The sequence below is a fragment of the Otolemur garnettii genome, unplaced genomic scaffold (genome assembly GCF_000181295.1).
Source record: "Otolemur garnettii isolate 467f Iridium unplaced genomic scaffold, OtoGar3 scaffold00091, whole genome shotgun sequence".
NCBI classification, from domain to species: domain Eukaryota; kingdom Metazoa; phylum Chordata; class Mammalia; order Primates; family Galagidae; genus Otolemur; species Otolemur garnettii.
The window spans coordinates 2,120,311-2,140,123 of NW_003852486.1; the positions used below are offsets into that span (position 1 = coordinate 2,120,311).

The following is a 19,813-nucleotide window of genomic DNA, read 5'->3' on the forward strand; positions in this document are numbered from 1 at the left end:
AAAAAAAAAAAAGAAATCTCCAGTGTCCTGACTGCCTGACTGAGTTAGTACATACCACATGCTCCTCTCTGAAACACTCATTTAGATAAGACATTACAGTGAAGCATTTAGATAAAACTGGGATATATTACTATTAGCAGTGGGAATGATTACTAGACATAAGTAACAAAAATAAAAAGGTCCAGCATTCAGATTCAAATGTGTTACGTTCTACTCTTTTTGTTTCTCACTTCTTTGTGGACATCACTTCTGGCTTTTGTTCTCAGAATTATAATTTCTTCATCAACCAGATTCTTGATGAACTCTTGCTGTTTACACTGAGCCATTGTTAGAGGTCCTCAGCATCTACTGACACAGGCATGGAAAGTGATGTTGAAATCACGTTAATTGAGAACTTAACCACAAAGAAAGTGGAAATCAAAAATATTGAAAAAAACAATGCGGGGTTTTTAAATTTAACTGATATGTTTATATTACCACATGTTGATTTAGTGTGTCCTACAACACACTGTACAGTAGGATCTCTATGTTTTGACTGCTCAAGGGACTGTAACAAACTGGTCAACATACAGAGGTGGACAACATAAGGAACTAGGCCTACTATACTAAGAGGTACATGTGGTACATGTTTGGTCTATGAAAATGAGGTCAACTTAAAGAAGTGGTCAGTGCAGGGAGGTGGGCAGCTAGGGAGGTTCTACTGTATTCATTTCCGGATGATGGAGATAGAAAGCCAGAAGTTAGGATAGTGAAATGAGTCACCTTTCAACTTACTCCAACTACAGCCTTCACTGTAAAAAGCCATTGCTCAATCTACCCTCTCAGCCTAACAAGGAACTATCTTTTAATTATGAGTACAAAAACAGATTTTGAGCTTAACAAAAACAGATTTTGAGCCTCATTTAATCCAACAAGGTGTTCTATAATAGGTATTTTTACAATATACCTATTATCATGAAACATCTGCATAAATGTTCTCATTTACCCCTTCAATAACACAAAAAATTGAGATATTAGCTTAAAATTACTCAAATTTTTGAACAGCATTGTCTCTAAGAGTACTTTAGAGTCTTCTGCTCCCTGAGCCCTAATGCCCAGGCCCAATTTTGAGCAATTTGGCATTGGGTGACTTGCCTCCATTTTCCACAATCAACTCATCTGTTAATTAAACCCAGTGAAACATCTCCATGGCAATGGCTGTGGCATCAGGAGACTCACAGAAGAACCATCCACGGCTAATAAATATAGAGGAAATGCCAATTGCTTTATGGTCACTATTAGCTCTGACTTTCAATCTTTGATCAATTGGCACAAAATGGCAGAAGGAGACTGGTAACATTTGACTTTGGTCTGGGTCTAAGACCCAAGACCATCATCACCTCTGTATCCTGAATAGAGTTCAGGGGGCTCCAGTCCATTTTACCTTTCCCCTTTCAACACTTCAACTTTAATTCTGTCTCCTATATCTTCTATGCCTCAGGCTTCTCTAAGAAGAGTGGAGAAATGTGAGCCCATCTATAAATAATAGACACTGTCTTGCTTGGGCTAGGAACCTGCAACACTGAGAAACTGGGCAATGCACAGGACCAACATCTATCCCCCAGCAGGACTTATGTTCCAACATCTCAGGTAAGAGAGGAGGAAGAGTGGTGGTGGTCCATGTTAGTACACCACCAACTACAGAAAGAGAGTCACAGTTAAAGATGTGGACTACAAATAATTTTAAACAGAATTATTTAGCATTAAAGTGAATTTCTGCAAAACAGTACACATAAATTTTGTTTATATTTTAAATTAAGTGACTCATTCCTCTTCCTAAATTTACACAGACACTCTTAGTTCTCATTTAATCCAACAAGGTGTTTTATAATATTTTAATTACAAAATATTAAATAATGAGCTTTTTGCAGAAAGGGCTGTCTTAGATGGAATCTAAACAAATACATAGTACCTCCTACAGGAGGTAAGTGTTCTTTGAATAATTATGGCTAAGAAATATACAGACATACGAAAGCCTGCCCTCTGGAAAGAAAAAAAATCAAAAACAGGTGCAAAAAGAATCACAAGCATTTAGAAAATAAGTAGACTCAGGAAAAGAGCACCTGACTAATTCCTATATAAAAACAGAAATGATCTGTGTAACACATGCCTTCAGGAGGCAGAGCAGTACTACAGGAATCACTTTCAGTTTAAAGAAACCTCAGTTGTGTTGCTGACACGTCTACTCAATTTTGGTCTTGGAGTCTTCATTGCACTCTCTGAAAGTCAGTGCTTCATCTGTTCAATGAAAACTACTGGGCTCAACCTTTAAGATCATCTACAGCTGTGACATTTGTGACCTCAGTGTGAAGTTTATTATAAGAAAGTGAAAACAAAAAAAGGAGAGTAAACAAGCATTTGTTGTTTTCATGAGCTTGCATAAACTTGTTTTTCTTTCACAAGTAGGATGTTTCTGTGTGTGTCTACAGCAAAACAGTAGCATGCTTTTTCAAGTCCACAGGGCCAGTGAACATTTAAAATAAAGATTAATTTGTTCTATCAAAATATCTGCATAAGTAATATCATTAAGAATCGCCAGTTTTTTTTTATCAGAACTCTTACAGGTGACATTCAAATACTATTGACATTTGTTGTTCAAAGACTTTTCTGATATTATTTAGTTTTTCCTTGAGATGTTCGGGAAATTTGGTTGTGCTTATTTTGTAATGTTTATAATAGTCTGTCTTATAATATGGGTAGCTGTTTGATTTTTCTCTGAGAAAGGAAAAATAATTTTATTTATATCTGTAGTGCTTAGAAGGTAATAGAAATCATGAACTCATAAAATATTAAAATTATTGGGCAATCTACTCCATTTGTTGGGATCTCAATAAATAGTTAAGGTTGATGCCTAAATATTTAGATAAAATTGCATTTTATATAATATGTAGCCTCCATAGTTACAAGCATCCATAATGAGAGACTCCTGAGTTTATGCATGTATGTGACTAAGATTATTATAGTTTGATCTTCTAAGTTTATCTCCCCCATTGCTACCTGCATAACAGAAAATTTAGAAAACCTTTGTTTTCCAGCACGTGCAGATAACCTGCCTGGGAAACAAAGCACTGATGGATTTGCACAGTACTTCAAGGTTGGTAACACTGCCCCACCCCAACCAGTGCAGGAGGGAGCTCCATGGAACCACAAGTTACTTTCAATCAAACTTGGAAATGCTCAAGGGACAGACAAGCCTGCTGAAATTTCCCCTTCCTAAGGACAGAAAAGTCAGTTTCTCCAACATGGACATGAGTTAAATACACATTCTACCACTTCAGAAAATATTTAGAACAAGTAATGAAGGAAGCATGTCTATTGAGCCCTCCCTATTTATAGGACCATTCTCTTTCATATACATGATCTCAATTAATTCTCACAGTAGCCCTTGAAGGCAGGAATTATTCTTGCCATACAAATGAGAAAATAGACCTTAGAGAATTTAAAGTCATTATCACTAGAACTTGCCAGAGTTAAGATGAAAGCCTACGTCTGTCAAGATTCAAAACCCATTTCATTCCTGTATTACCCAACTTTATATATGCTAGTTTGGGTAAAAATTTAGATCATATATGTAGAAATGTATTAGAAGTGCTGAAAATTATAAAATATAGAATTAAAAAGATAACAGCATATCAATAATAAACACACCAACTTTCCAGGCAATAAGAAGCTTTGTATTAAACACTAGGCAAGCAACCACAAGAATAAGATAGCAGAAGAGGAGGACAGTTGTTCCATTCATGGAATTGAGGAGGTAGTAGGAAGGCTTTAATTTATAATATGGAAGCAGAAGCATACTCACACTCTTCCAGAAGAAACTGTACTTATCTAAATTATTTTATACATTTGGATTAAAACGTATAGAAACTAAATGGTTCCCAGCCTTACAATATATTGCCAAGCATCCTTTAGCTGAATCTTTCCATAACACATGTAAATAAACCTAAAACATAAATAAGTAACATATTTGTGTATGTTTGTATATGTTCTTTTCCAAGGGTGTGTGTATCTCCTGAGTGCTCCTATCATTCCAGATACACATTTATCATTTCATCATCACACTTTTAATAGTAATATCTTCTTCTGAAGATTTCTCACCCATGAAACTTGAAGCTTTGAATTGGGCTTTATTTAAATGTGTAACATGTATCATTACTACATACCTAGGGCCTGACACATAGTTATAATCACACTGCTTAATACTTGTTTTGTGACATCTGGTAATCTTGATTCTATGGCTCTCAGCTAAGGTAAAATACATTGCCATAAATATTGTTTTAATATTAATTAAGGTAATAATTTTTAAGAATATCCTTTTTAAATAGGATAAGTGTAAGGTTATTTTTATAATTTTCCTCACAATTATATTTTGATATGCTCTAGAGGGCAGCAAATGTACTAGAAATTGGAAATAACTCTAGGTACATAGAATTCTAATGTCTGGAAGCTCTCTTCAGTGCCATTTTTGTGTTGTAAACTAAGATTTCTCTTTTAGGTTGAATGTGCAAAACTTAGTTCTGTGTGGTACAGAGGTCCTTAATATTCTTGATATTGAGGAAACTCTGTGCCTAAGATGAGGTAACATTGAGGATTATCTTATTCTCTGAGTTCAAAGAAGACTGTTGTGTGATGAATGAGATAGCAAGTTGACAAACTACCTTTTTATTTTATAACAATTATTTATTGAGAAGGTACTACGTACTTAATATGGCCCTAGATGCTGATGAGAATTCAGGAAATCAAGTGAATATGCATACAATTTACATCTTTTCCTCAAGTGAGCAAAGCCTAATAGAAAAGAGAAATATGGAAAAAATTCAATACAATACTTTAAAATTGAGTAAACATTACATAAAATTGGCAATGTCTTAAGTACATTCTGAGGGAGAAATAACTCCTTTCAACAGGAGGTAGCAAAAAAGCCTCCAGTGCAGCACCTGTGGCTTAAAGGAGTAGGGCGCTGGCCCCATATGCCAGAGGTGGTGGGTTCAAACCCAGCCCTGGCCAAAAACTGTAAAAAAAAAAAAAAAAAAAAAGCCTCCAAAAGCATAGATTTGACTGAGACTTAAAAATAACCACAAAATACCTATAAACAAAAATAGATAACAAACTAACATGAATAAGGAATAAAGGCAAGAAGGGCACACCATATTTGGACAGTAGTGATACATTCCATAAATTCCTATAAATAAGTACAAAAACATAGTTCGTTTCCTCAACCAAAAACTTTGAAAACCATAAGGAATTTGAAATATATGCTATTTACAGGAGTAAAATGCTGAAGAGTTGAGCAATGTAATGCAATTTATATCTTAGAAGATTAATCTGTCATCAAGGAAAAGATGGATTGAAGAGACGTAAAAGTGGCAACGGGAAAAATACCATAATGATATCAGGAGGAGTTAAGAGGAGTAATGAAAATGGACAAGATTCCTGAAGAAAGATTAGAGGGGATCTGAAGGTGTTCCATCTTGGAATAGATGAATAGAAAGAAAAAGAAGAAAACGTCTTCAAGGCTTTGGGAGAAGAATAAAGCTACAGAGCAAGAGTTAGTACAACGAGAGTGTAAGAATAGAGAACTGATGATTTCTGCCAAGAAATGATGCAAACAGAATTGGACAGAATGTAGGTCTGAGTTATAGAAAGAATAAAACTAAAAATAGGAATTTAGGAATAGGAGAATGATAATGAAAAGCCATTGAGGAATAGGTGAGTTATGTACAAATGTGTGGATTCAAATAGCTTATGTTGCAACAGCAGGTAAGATTTCTTTGACAAAGTGTATATGCAAGAAAGTCAAATGGACAAGTGTCGCGAGATAATCTAGGAGTGAGAGGCTGATTTTCCTCATCATGGGATTGGACATGAAAGGAAGTCTGAATCTGAGAAATGTCAAGAATTTCTTGGCTATGGTGTTAGAATGATGGTACACTTGTGTGATTTTATAGACTTCATATCTTGGAAAAACAGGAAAGAAGGGTAATGATGAAGTTAGAACTCAAAATCTGAGAATGTGCTCTGTAATAATCAATTTCACATGATCCTACTAATTTTCAGGGATCTCTTGGGGCACTAACTCCTCTCCCAAATTTCCCCAAAGAAGTGCCATTCATGGAGCAGATCAACGAGACCGTGGTGAGAGAGTTTGTCTTCCTGGGCTTCTCCTCCCTGGCCAGGCTGCAACTGCTGCTCTTCTTCATCTTCCTGCTCCTCTACCTGTTCACTCTGGGCACCAATGCCATCATCATCTCCACCATTGTGCTTGACAGAGCCCTTCATACCCCCATGTACTTCTTCCTCACCGTCCTCTCCTGCTCTGAAACTTGCTACACTTTTGTCATTGTGCCCAAGATGCTGGTTGACCTGTTGGCCCAGAAGAAGACCATTTCCTTCCTGGGCTGTGCCATCCAGATGTTTTCTTTTCTCTTCCTTGGCTGCTCTCACTCCTTCCTGCTGGCGGCCATGGGCTATGATCGCTACGTGGCCATCTGTAACCCCTTGCGCTACACGGTACTTATGGGACCTAGGGTGTGCCTGGGACTAGTGGCCACGGCCTGTGCTAGTGGCTTCATTGTTGCGCAGATCATCACATCCTTGATATTTCACCTGCCCTTCCACTCCTCCAACCGTCTACATCACTTCTTCTGTGACATCTCTCCTGTCCTCAAGCTAGCTTCTCACCATACCCACTTTAGCCAGATTGTCATCTTCCTGCTCTGTACTCTGGTTCTGGTTATCCCCCTGTTGTTGATCTTCCTGTCCTATGTTCACATTATCTCTGCCATACTCCAATTTCCTTCCACATTGGGCAGATACAAAGCTTTCTCCACCTGTGCTTCTCACCTCATTGTGGTCACTGTCCACTATGGCTGTGCCTCCTTTATCTACTTGAGGCCTAAGTCTAACTACTCCTCAGGCCAAGATGCTCTCATCTCAGTATCCTATACTATCCTAACTCCATTGTTCAGTCCAATGGTTTACAGCTTGAGGAATAAAGAGTTCAAATCAGCTCTTCGTAGAGTTGTGGGAAGAGCAATCTCCCTGCCACAACATTAATCTGGATCTGGCTCTTTCTAAACAATAAAGTGCAAGATATATAGGGGGAAATTCTTGGAACAGAAGTGATCAAACAACTGAGCACTGTGGTCAGAAACAGAGATCATTTCTCCTTCATCTCCAAATATAAAGTTCAGAAAAACACAATTTCTTGTCAGGCTCACATGAGTTATTGCCCATTTAAGTTTTTCATTTGAGTAAAATATAATAGATGGCTGTTATTAGAAGGCATGCATGTATTAGGATTCAGGGTCTGTTAAATACAATCACCCAATCTCAGCCAGACTAGACACTATTCCTTCAAAATATGGCACAACCCTGACTCTCTGTTCTAGGGACTGGGGAAGCTCCTATCTGTAGGTAGGAGTGTTTCCTGAAACTCAGGCTTTCAGTACAGTCAAATCACAATTTTGACAGGAGATATTCTTAAAGTGACTGTTACAATGTTTGGTGCATTAGATATTTCCACATAATGTTCAAGTAACGAAAATTATGCAAAGCTATCCATTAATACACAGAAATACACTGTTTATTAATGAGAAATTTGTTATTCTAACTTTTTGTACTGTGGCACAAATCTAAATTTGATTAGCATACTTTAAAGATAATCACAGGAGCAGGGGTTAAAGAGAAGAACTAAAATTACAGAGAGTGGCTGGGAAAGGCAAGCTAAGCTTAAACCCATTTTATTTAATATTCACCAAATTGAAAACTGTGTAAGGAGTTTATTCATCATGCAACTCAGGGGTCTTTATGAGCACTGAAGCCAGAACTTGGGTTAGACATTTTAATCATCACTCCTTTCTACAGAAGTAAAGCGCAAACAGAAAGTTCCACCATAGAGACACCTCCTCACATTTTATTTCTTTTCAAGATTCTCTTGTTAATAAAGGTCTCCTGATTGATTGCTTTGTCTTTAAGTTTTTTCCTTCCACCATTCTCTTCATCAATGACGTACACCTTCCAGGGGTTGAAGTGTGAGGCAAGAAAGAGGAATGTTTCATTCACTGGCCCTGTTTATTATAGGATATCAAACTCATCTGCCAAGAATGTCAGTCAACTACATTTGTTCCATTTCCTGGAAGCTTGAGATTTGTTAAGGACAAGGCTTGAAGATTACAAATACTAAAATCAAAGTTAATTAGAAGGCCACCAAGTTGTCTTTTCCTGAGCTCTGTTGGTAACTTCAGGCCTCTAGCCTATCAGGTTAACTCAGTAAATGAACTGGTAACCTCTAATATGAGTCAGTTTACTGTAATAAGTGTTTTCACCTGCACTGTACACCACTGTTAAAACAATGGTTCTTTGGAGCACCCCTGAGAAGTAAATATTATGATCCACATTTTGTAGATGAGGAAATTGACACTCAGAGAATTAAAATGCCTTGCCTACTAATGAGGAAAAGAACTTACACATGAGCCCACATGATTTGTTTTACTAATGCCCCTTTTCCATGCTCTCAAATGTCCTCTTGAAGGCTATAACTTTTTTAGTTAATAGAGGGTAGCATGCATAAGTATTCATCTTTAACAATAGAAGACTAAGCCATATATCCTCTGTGAAAAAGATATACTCTTGGTTTTAGATAATTTACCTTCAAATTTTGTTCCTTTCTATGAGTTATGGATAATATTATTTGGGGATCAGATGCCAGAACATTGACAAGTGAATAGCATTCATTGACAAATGAATAACACTGTGTGTTAAAAGGCCATGAATATCAGGATGACTCTCTTGACATTTTATCCTTTCTTTTATTGATATAAGAAAATGAATACAAAAACTTGGGCCCATTTGAAGGCCAAATGGATTCTTGGCTTCACATGGAAAAGAATTCAAGAGTGAGTTGAACGAGTAAAGCAAAAGCAAGTTTCTTAAAGCAAGAAAAAAGCATGGCTTATGCCATAGACAGGACAGCAGCCATCTGTCAGATCAACAGAGAGAAGCACCTTGTGAGTTCCTGGGGTCTTAATTTATACTTTCTATTTAATTTTATGTTAAGTGGAGGAAGGATTATTCATAAGATTTTTGAGAAATAGGTGGGACATTCCAGAAACTGAGGGTCCCTCCTTTTTAAAAAAGAAATTGAAGACCTACTCGTACACGAAAGAAGAGCTACATACATGGAAATACAGCATCTGATAAAAGGTGTATTTCATATCATTTGACAGAAGAAGAGATTATGCTGTAAATGATGAGAGAAAATGGCTATTTATGGAGTGACACTGCATTCCTAGAAAATATATTTTAGGCACTATTATAATGCCTTACTTTAAAGCTTACATTAGGTCAATATAATTCACAAACAACTTATTGTGTATAATATTATATCACAATATAACAGGTGTGGAAAGCAAGAGACAAAGAGATTAAGTACTTTGCCCAAGGTCACTCAGCTAATAAGTGGAAGAGCTGAACCCAGATAGTAAAGTTACAGAATTTATACATTGATACCCTCAACCTAGTATGTACCTAGTATCTGCCATGTGAGTTGGAATTAAAAGGATGGGAAGTGAATGAATGAATAAATAAATACAAATTATTGTAAAATAAAATTTGTAAAGTCTACAATAATTAAGCAAATGCATAAATGAATAGTGTGGTAGAAATGCATTCAGAGCATGACAAATTTGTTATTTGTTTTTGAAGTGCCTGGAGGGAGGAGGTGCTCCTTACAAATTTTGCTTTGCAAACATTTATTCCTTGGTTTAACTCACCACCACAATAACCACTGTCACTGTGGTTATAATTATATAAAATTGGGTATATAATTATCTTGCTCTTAAAAATTAATCTAAATGTATATATAGCTCACATTTATCTCAATGTTTAATATTAGAAGTGCTATGGGTTTTTATTAAGAAGTTTGGTCATCTTTTTGTGACCAGAAAATATGATGTAGGAACTTAACTCATGTTATATCAATTAGTGTAGGGTAAGATTGGTTTCCTTATACGTCATTTCACTTAAAGTTGCAGTTTCTAAGAATATTAAGTGAGGACTTCCTGTATGAACATGATTTGAGAGGGTTAATTAGTTTTGTAAGTTTCCTTGCGTCATTTTTCACTTCTTCTTCCCCTGCAGTTGTCCTTCTTTTGTTCTTATTGGCATCCTTTGGATGCTTCAGGAAGGGAGAGGTATTATGAATAATACTGACCATCATTTGTTGACCTAACTATATCTATAGTTGACCTGTATCTATACAGGGTGGACATAAAGTTCGTGTGTAATTTAATAAAGTTACTATTTAAATTCCTGTCTTGTCATAGGCCTATAAACAAAGTTAAGTGATGGGGCAATTACCCCAGGTGCAACCACTGAGTAAGGATGTGAGTAATTTTGTGATATATATTTCCTGATATTTCCTAATAAACAGGTACATCACAGTGTAAGCTGGATAGAGAAGTACAAGGTCACCTCTGTGAACAGATAGCTTAAACACCAAAAAAAAAAAAAATGTAAAGACCATCCAATTTGTATTTATAGGAGTTAGGACAAAAGATGTAAGAAAGAAGTATAAAGATTTTAAACTAAGAGAGAAGAAACATAAACCTCAATCCAGTCAAATTCATTACTATAGGAGCATGCCTTTGAGATTTAGAATTCAATATGTTGATTCATGAATTCAAAAGTGATATTAATAGTTTGACATTAAAAGTAGCATTAATAGGCCACTAATCAAAACCTAAACTAAACATTGACTTAGAGCTAACAATCTAGAAATACCACCATTTTTGTTACACACTATAAAGGAATTAATACAAAGACTCATAGAAATGGATGTGTTGGAATAGTAGTATTTTGGACAACTCCTCAGCCAACCCCTAACCGCCATTACCCAAAAGATCTGAAAATGATCGCTCTCCAGTTCATTAATAAATGCATCAGTAAATGCATCAGTGAAAAGACTATAAATATCCTTGAAGAGTTCTATGGAAGTTGTCATTGGTAGACTAGAGATGAAGGTGAAGATGCTGCCAAGAAATTAAGTTCACTGCTATCAGTAAGAATAACAGTATTCTAGAGGGTGAAAGCTGACAAGCTGCACATATTTGTCAGACAAAAGATATGCACAATAACCAATACAAACCCAAAATTTAAGGTGGTGATTAGTGTTTTCACCTGCCGAGATATACAGAAATGGCTAATTGATGAGGGATTTCTAGAAATAAAATACATGCAACCAACTGAATTGCTGTTTGACATACATGGAACATTTAATGGACAGGTGAGTTAATTTGCCAGTTTTTAATTCATATCCTCTAACACAATTGATAATCCTATACTGGTTTCCAAACCTTAAACTCCTTCATTGTGAGAGAAGATGGGTAATTTTAAGGAAAGACACTACAATATGACCACAATTACATCCTGAGGATCTGGATCCATGTTTCCCAAGACAGAGCTTTGCCATTTATAAAGGTATCTGTGTACTTGGTAAAAGAAGACACCCAGACTTTCTGAGGATTATTGGATACAGCTGGTAAACTTAGAAAAATCCCAAGAGACCCCAAATACCACCATGATTTATTGTTCAGAGTAGAGACTTGTAGAAGTTGGGTATTAAATAGAGTCTCAACTCAGCTTTACCTGAGTTTAAAGCTATTTGAAACAGAGTTCAGTCCTTCTGAAAGTTGATCTATTTCTTGCTTAGTGAGGATGAGTGAGGAATACACCTGTCCCACAACCCCATCCACCCCATGGTGGTCCATGAACTGTTGCTACTGGTGTGTCAACCTCTTGACTTTTATCTTCCAGAACTTTCCGGTTCTCCTTATGAGGAAATATTCTCAAATACTAAGATAACACCTACTGTTTTCCTGATTTTCCTGGAGCCTAGTCCCTTATTAGGCTCTAATATCTTCAATCTTATTTTTCCAATATTTTTTGTAGTTTTCCTAGTTGTTACTAATTTGTGGGTTGGCCAAAACTTTATGGTTCACCATTCCCAAAAGAGGAACTCCTTACCTGTGATTTTAATTAAGGTAAATATTTTAATTAAAGCATAATACATATACTGAAAAGCACATGAATCATGAGTGCATAACTTGGTAAATTCTTTTACAAACTGAACCTACCCAATAAGTAAGTTAACATATTATATGAATCCTACAAGGCTCTATTCTGTCCCTTCCCAAATATTACATTTCCAAATGTAAGCTCTATCCTGACTTCTATCACCATAGTTTTGACCTTTCTTTCAGTGATTACACAAACAGAATCATGCTATGCCTAGCTTATTTCTCTACATATCAAGTCTACTAAAATTTGATGTCTTTCTATTTGTTTCTCTTTAGTAGATTTTATTTTTAGAGCATGTTTAGGCTTACAGAAAAATTGCACAGAAAATACTAAGTTCCCTTATGTCCCTCCACCCACACACACAATTATTTTTATTATAAACATCTAAAATGATTGTGGCACATTTTTTATATTTATTGAACCAATATTGATGCAACATTATTGACCAAAGTCCGTATATTTTACAACAGGTTTTGTGTTGTATAGTTTTACATATTTTCACAAATTCATAAGGTTACATATTCTCAATTCTAATATTATATGTCAATAGTTTTGGTTTTTCTAGAATGTCATGTAATTGCAATCATAAAGTGGATAGCCTTTTCAGAATGCTCCCTTAGAAATATGCATTTAAGGCCTCTTTTCATGTCTTGATTGCCCCTTTCTATTTGTCTTTTCTTTTGCCAATGCCTTATTGTCTTGATTGCTTACCTTTACAGTAAGGCTTGAAGTCAAGTAGTATCAGTTCTCCAACTTGGCTCTTCTTCTTAAAAATATTTCAAAATGTAGATTTTAGTTTCATACAGGTATGATGAGGTCAGCATATCAAGAGATAATTGCCAATGAAAGATAGTTTATCATTCATAGTTCATGATTTGGGGGAGAGATAGGATAAAATCCCACCCAAATGGTGTGGACCCACCTAAAACAATCAACTCACTACTCTCTCCCACCAGATGTCCCACCTAGGAAAGGCAAATGGGCCAACCCCCAACCTTACAACAGATGTCCAGTCCAGAAAAGGGAATGTCCCAACCTCCACCCTCCTGACCTTTAAAAATCCCATTCAGCATTGCCCATGCGTGGATTTCTCCCTGGTTGGAAATCTTACCCCACCTGTATCCAGGTGAAATAAAGGCATTTTAATTGCACAAACTGGGCCTCCATTTTCCTTTTGTCTTGCACGTTGGAACAATCTTTCAACTTTAGCTCCATAACCTTCCAGGGAGCAAGTAGAGTGGCAGGTCACATCACACATGAAGCACCCTGGAGAAAACACCAGAACACAAGTTCAGTTGTAGGCAGAGAGAGTGAAGGGAACTTTGGGAGAGTCTTCATAGTAATTTTGAGGAAAGTAAGGGCAAGACTGGGTAGGAAGTTAAGCAGAGTTAGGTTTGTTCACTTTGAACAATTCTTTGGGCTCTGGAACTATCCTGAATTGTCTGATGCTGGGCCCTGGGGTGGTTAGGTTGAAAGAATGGTGTCTCTCAGCCTAAGAGCCTGAAAAAGCAGGCAATGGAGGGTATAACATCTGAGATGATCATTTGCATATGAAAGGAAACCTATTTGTTATTTCTGGGATGGACAGTTTTTCCCTGATCAGAAAGGGCCCAAATGTCAGAGCATCAGATATGGAAACTAGAAAACATAGTTAATATCTATTTTTTTTTTTTTTTGAGACAGAGTCTCAAGCTGTCTCACTGAGTAGAGTACCCTGGCATTATAGCTCACAGCAACCTCCAACTCAGGCTCAAGGGATCCTCTTGCCAGTTTCTCTATTTTCAGTAGGGAAGGGGTCTTGCTTTTGCTCAGGATGGTCTAGAACTAGGAGCTCAAGCTATCTACCACAGCTGGCCATAGAAAATATAGTTAATAACTAATTTTTTACTTCCGCTTTAGACACTGGCATTTCTTTAATTTCTGTGAGCCTCAACCCATGATTCTTTCTTTCTTTTTTTTTTTTTTTTTTTTGCAGTTCTTGGCCAGGGCTGGGTTTGAACCTGACAACTTCAGCATATGGGGCTAGCATCTTACTCCTTTGAGCCAAAGGCACTGCCCGTCCCATGATTCTTTCAAATCAACAGTTTAGGCTTATAATTCCATCCAGCTACATAAATATCCTCAAAGTAGAATCAATTGTTAGTGTTCCCCTCTGGATTTTTGCTTTCTCTCAGATTTTGACCTGTCAGTATATTTATAAAGATTTTAGAAACATTTTTTCCAGCAACTTTGTTTTCAAAAGATTTGTTCAAATAACCAGTCTTGCCACTACCAGAAACAGGAGTTCTCTGTCTTCCTCCTCGCTCCTTTCCTCTTTGAGTATGTTAGTGGTACAAAACATTCAGTAGTAACATTTTATTCTTAATGCTTATACTTCTGAAGAGGTCTCTGAAAATTATGCAAAGGGATCTCTGGAAAGCAGAGAGCAACCCTGAGGGAAACAGTTAAAATTGACGAAACAAAGCATAGGACCAGAGAAGACTAAGGTAGAAATGAACTTATTCAAAGGCAGAGGGAACAACAGGGCAGGGGATACTTGTGTAGACTGAGGGAGGGTAGTGAGAAGGTAGAGGAAGTCGTTTTTCTTGCTGAGTGAATGATGCTGTGTCTGAGACTGATTCCACAACAGATGTCGACCTTACACAAGGGTGAAAGCGCATGTAGTGAGAATAAGATGGAGACATGCAGGCTAAGGTGGACATGACACAACTGGTCTGGTAGATTTAGGTCCTGCTTGACCTTCATCCCCTATCTCTCATTTGACACAGCTGGTCTGGTTGGTTGAGATCCTGCCTGACCTTCATTGTCTCCCATCTTACTGTTTTATAAATTTAGCTCCCACCCTAAAGATGCCTATCTTGAGTAGTTTAGGCAGGTTGATTTAGGAGATTAACTTTTGAAGTGAAATATTGTAATAGGTTGCTGAGTTATGCTAAGGGTTAATGTGATCTTTGCTTTGAACTATACAAATTAAGAGAGAATTAGCACATTGGAAAAAGGATAGCTTCGGGTATATAAGAAATAGAAATTGGAGTAATGGAGTAAAGATTGGTGAGCTGTTTCCATCACCCCTCTTTAAGCCTTATTTTAACTTTTGTAGAGATTTTCTATGTCTATCAGTAAACTCTGAATACTCTAACATGGTAAATGTACTCTTTGTTTTGTCCTGGTTGTCCTGTCAACTCAGAAGGGGTATGTCAACTGAAAGCCTTTGGCTGGGGTATAGGGATATGGCTTGAAGAGCTTCCCTGGTACACCCTGGTGTGGCTTGAAGTGCCTCCCTGGAATGAACGTGGACAGATTGCCCATTAGGGTAACAAGTAGGTTTTCTTTATTCTGACTCTTTTTTCACAAAGGTCAGTAGCCCATCCTAGTCTATTTTTGTGGCTCTGTGTTCCTTAGTGGCGTGTCTTTCAACTCTCTGTTTACACACCCAAAAAACCACTGGTTAAAGCTCCAGCATGCTTTCACTTCCATTTAGCTGTTTTATTTGAGAATGTTTTTGTTCATAAGGTCATTAGCTGAATCTCAACCTGGTCATGTTTAAGAGGATCTTGGCTGGGGGGTGCCCATCCTTCCATCTGTCTTGCTGCTTGTTGAGACATGCTTTATTATGCCTCTTGTGGCACATAGCTATGCTTATATCTGTCTGCTCTGCTAATCTGATCAATTCATATATTTTACTTATCTCTGTATCACTATAATGCCTAATGTGGTGATTTTCAAATCATGGCACTGAAAGAATAATTATTTAATGAAAGTCATTCCCATACAATTCCTAGGAAAGAATTAAAAAATTCAGTTATTTGAATTTATATTCAAACATTGGATATAGGAACAAGACAGGAGTTACCTACATAATTTCCCTCAGTGCCAAGCATACCAGCATTCACCAACCCTTGCCTTTATCTCTTAAACCTTATGAAAGCCATCTTTATGTGAATGACTTGTTTGGAGAACTTGGTTTCTCCTGACATCTCAGTGTTTTTTGTAGCCTTTTTGTCAGAAAGTGCTTAAACATCCCCATACCAAAAGAATACTTATCTACATTTTTAGCACTTTACAGAGATAAAAAGATTTTTGCTGTCTGAATTATTTTCTTCTGGTATTAAATTAGATGTTCCTGTCCAAGTTTAGTCATTTATTTTCCTCTTGCTTTAGTTGTCCTTAAATCTCAGAAGGCCCTAGTCCTTAGATTCCCAGAAGACTACACATACTCTCCAATCCAATTATAGAATCTAACTTGACATATGAATACAGATGAGGCTATTTTCAGCCTCTTATTTAAGACTTAAAAAAGGTTTGGATGTCTAAGTGTCCAAATAAACCTTTTATGAAATGTTCCAGTGCATTTCCTTTCAATCATTTAATTTTCCAGGACAAATGTCATTGCTTTTACCACTGACTTTCATCTTCCTCTTTCAACATTCAAAAGACCTACAAGACTGTAAGTCACCAAACTCAAAGTCACATGTCAGCTTCCTTGATCTTTTAAATATAAGTGGGTAAGTGTATTTCTTCGTCAGTTACTATCTGAGGGAAAAAAAACATTTTCTAACAGGTTTCTAATTTGAATACACTTGCATAAATTGTTTTTATTGTTATGAAAAAGATTCTGCACCAAAGCAAAAATGTATTTGCTCATTTTCTTGAAATGAAAATGCGCCTGCTCTGATTGAGTGCACAGATACACACATACAAACACATATATGCACCCACACACCCCACATCCTACACAAATACAATCACATATATGTACACACACCACACATCGTAACGCAGCAAACTGAACTTTGGAAGCATAAAGTAATAGAAATAGAGCAGTAATAGAAAAGACAGCAAGAAAGTTCATCAGTGGAAATTTCTCTTTTTCAAATAAAAGATGATTTTAAGAAAAATAAAAAATTTAAGAATGATATGAATTATAGTAGAAAAGCAGAGAACACATTCTAGAAAAAAATTATAAGTGAGAAAACACAGAAATGAAATATGCCATCATATTAATCATTTAATGATAGTCTATTATATGTCCAGTACTGTTGTTGAGGGCTACAGATCATTTTGAATATATTGCCATGGCCCTTTCCCCAAAGAAACAATATAAGTAGGGATATGAGGCACCTATATAGACAAATTAATTATAAAGTAATGCAAAGTGGTATCCAACCTATTCAGACATATCCATGATTTTGAGATCCCTAAGAGTTATGAAGAGAAAGACCATCTATGGGGGCTCTAACAGTTAGTGAAGTTTTATTGAAGAACATGAGTCATGAAGGGGATTTGAATATGGAAAACAATGAGAAAACAAGTATATGAAACAGCATGAAAACAGGCATAAAAATAGTACTATAGTTACGGCCAAGAATAAAGAGTATTGTTCCTATATCCAAATTCTTGAGAAGTTAAGGATTTCGGGAGACGTTGAAAGCTGTTCGATTTATAAACTGACTGAAATTTAGCAGCATCCTCTTGACTGTCCTCATCTTTGAGCGTATTCACCATCCATAGCCTTGATTTACCTATTTTCTTACCCCTTTGTCCTCTTTTGTCATCTCCCTAATTTTAAGATTAAAGAGAATAGAGTACATATTGCAAAATTTGATAATTTCAGAAAATCAGGTGATTAAAATTGAATTATTCCAGAAAAGTCAGAAGTGGTAAAATAAGTTTTACATGAACAAGCAGTATGGTGCTATGTTTTTGTCCCCTGGAAAAAAAAAGCACATAAGGAGATAATCTTACCGTAAGGTAAAGAACAGGTGGCATAAAATGTGGTCGGTAAAAAGCTAATTAGAAGTTACAAGACAAATTCCAGTACTGGGGCTACCACTTGAGCATATTATTTAGGTTTTTTAGACTCTATTCAGCTCAAAAACTTTGAGAGCATGACAAACTACACATATGTAATATGCTAGGGATTCAACCATTAATAAAACACATTGTTTCTGCCCATAAGAAATATAATCTATAGAGGAAATAAAATATATAAGGAGATGAATTCAAATCAACATGCTAAGTGCAGTGATGAAGGTTCTCACAGGGTACTTGGCCGAGGAGAGGGCACTTAGTGCACTGCCTTACCTGTGAGATAAGGTAAGAAACACTTGAGCTATCCAGCAGGACATGAGGCTCAAAATGAGGTAGCTCATATAAAAATATCTTGTTTTCCGATACAGAGGAAAAGGCTGTTATAGCAGGCACATGGAACTACTTAAGCAGATCAATCATGGCACAGATGATGAATAGTGAACATACACAAATTTGTCCTTACATTTTATAGCCATTAATAAGTAGCCAGCAAGCTGAGAAATGCTGAGTGGTGCATATATTATACCTGGTTTCTCCCAAATCTCTGAACCTGATTCCGAAACTAAAAATAATTTGGCTTCTTGGAGGAAGAATGGCCTAGACTTTACGTAATGTAAAGTTCCAGAAATAGTCTCTTCTCTTTCCTTTTACCCTGACACTTCTGGACTATTTCATTTGCAAGAGAGTCAAGGTGCATTCTTGCTACTTCCTTCCCTTTTTTCTTGGCCTTTGTCTTCTGTTTCTCTCTTATCCCAAGGGATGATCCATCTATTTTGTCTTACAGGGAGAACTGCCATAGCCTGTGACACAGATTTTATGCTTACGCCCCTTTCCAAATTCATAAACATACAGAACATGTGCTAGACTCATGAAAGACAACCCAAGGACTAGAGACCCCTTACATAAGAGAAAAAAGTGTAGATTCATTAAAGAACTCTGATTTGATCATCCCACAATGGATACATGTATTAAACATCAATCACACTGTACCCCATAAATAGTGTATATATAATTATTATTTGTCAGTTAAATATAAAAAGAAAACTAATTTTTAAAAACATGAAAAGGGCAATCTTATATTTAACTACGCATATTTAAATTCCTTCACTTGATTAAAAAAACTGCAAAGATAAGAAAATAGAGTCAAATACAAGGAACTAATGTCCTGATTCAGAGGTCCAGGATTTTCTAGTGTTTGGGTAGCAGACCTGGATATTTGTCTCTCTACTCCTGTGACCACGGATGTGTAGAACAAAGGCAAATACAGATAACCCATGAATTTCCGCTTCTACATGTACTGCGTCAGTTAATTCTTTTTATGGCCTTAGATAGTATATGCTCCATTATTTGTGTTATGCAAATGAAAAAAACTGAGTCCCACCGAGGTTCATAGCACAAAGTGGCAAGAGCAAGATTTAAACTCTAGAATTCTGGATCCTGAGTGCATGCTCTCAGGCACAGACTTGTAATGCTTTTATAATGATGCTAATTAAATGAATAATGATATTAGGAAAAGAAACCAACATATTAGAACTGAACATACATGTAAAGAGTTCCATACAGTACAAGGAAAACTATTTAAATTGTCTTTTCCATAGTAAAGGTAATCTTCTTAAGCTGAGAATTTTCTCTCATTTTATCAAATAGTTTTGGAAAACATTAAATGGCTTTTTAAACTTGTGAGTGTTTCTGTAACACAGGCAGTCATTTCCCTGTTACTGCAGGTCAGTAATTTCTTGTAAAAATCATCAAGAGAATGTCTGAATTCAGATAGACTGAGACAGAAAGATGTTAAAATTCTGAGTCTGACAATGTAAAGTGAAGGCATTGGGGAAATGTGTTTATTGCAATAATAGTTATCACTTTGTCCCTCCCAAACGCATTC

At 36.4% G+C, this 19,813-nt stretch overlaps 1 protein-coding gene across 1 annotated transcript; it reads left to right on the plus strand.

Moving 5' to 3' along the window:
* The first annotated feature begins 6,150 nt into the window (after positions 1-6,150).
* LOC100963539 (olfactory receptor 10K2) lies at positions 6,151-7,095 on the plus strand. The gene has a single exon (XM_003795386.1). It carries the CDS (start codon positions 6,151-6,153, stop codon positions 7,093-7,095), a length of 945 nt encoding a protein of 314 aa, XP_003795434.1.
* Positions 7,096-19,813: the final 12,718 nt, after the last annotated feature.

Excerpts from the sequence above, each read along its gene's own strand:
- LOC100963539 (XM_003795386.1), top strand. The coding sequence starts at position 6,151 with ATGGAGCAGATCAACGAGACCGTGGTGAGAGAGTTTGTCTTCCTGGGC.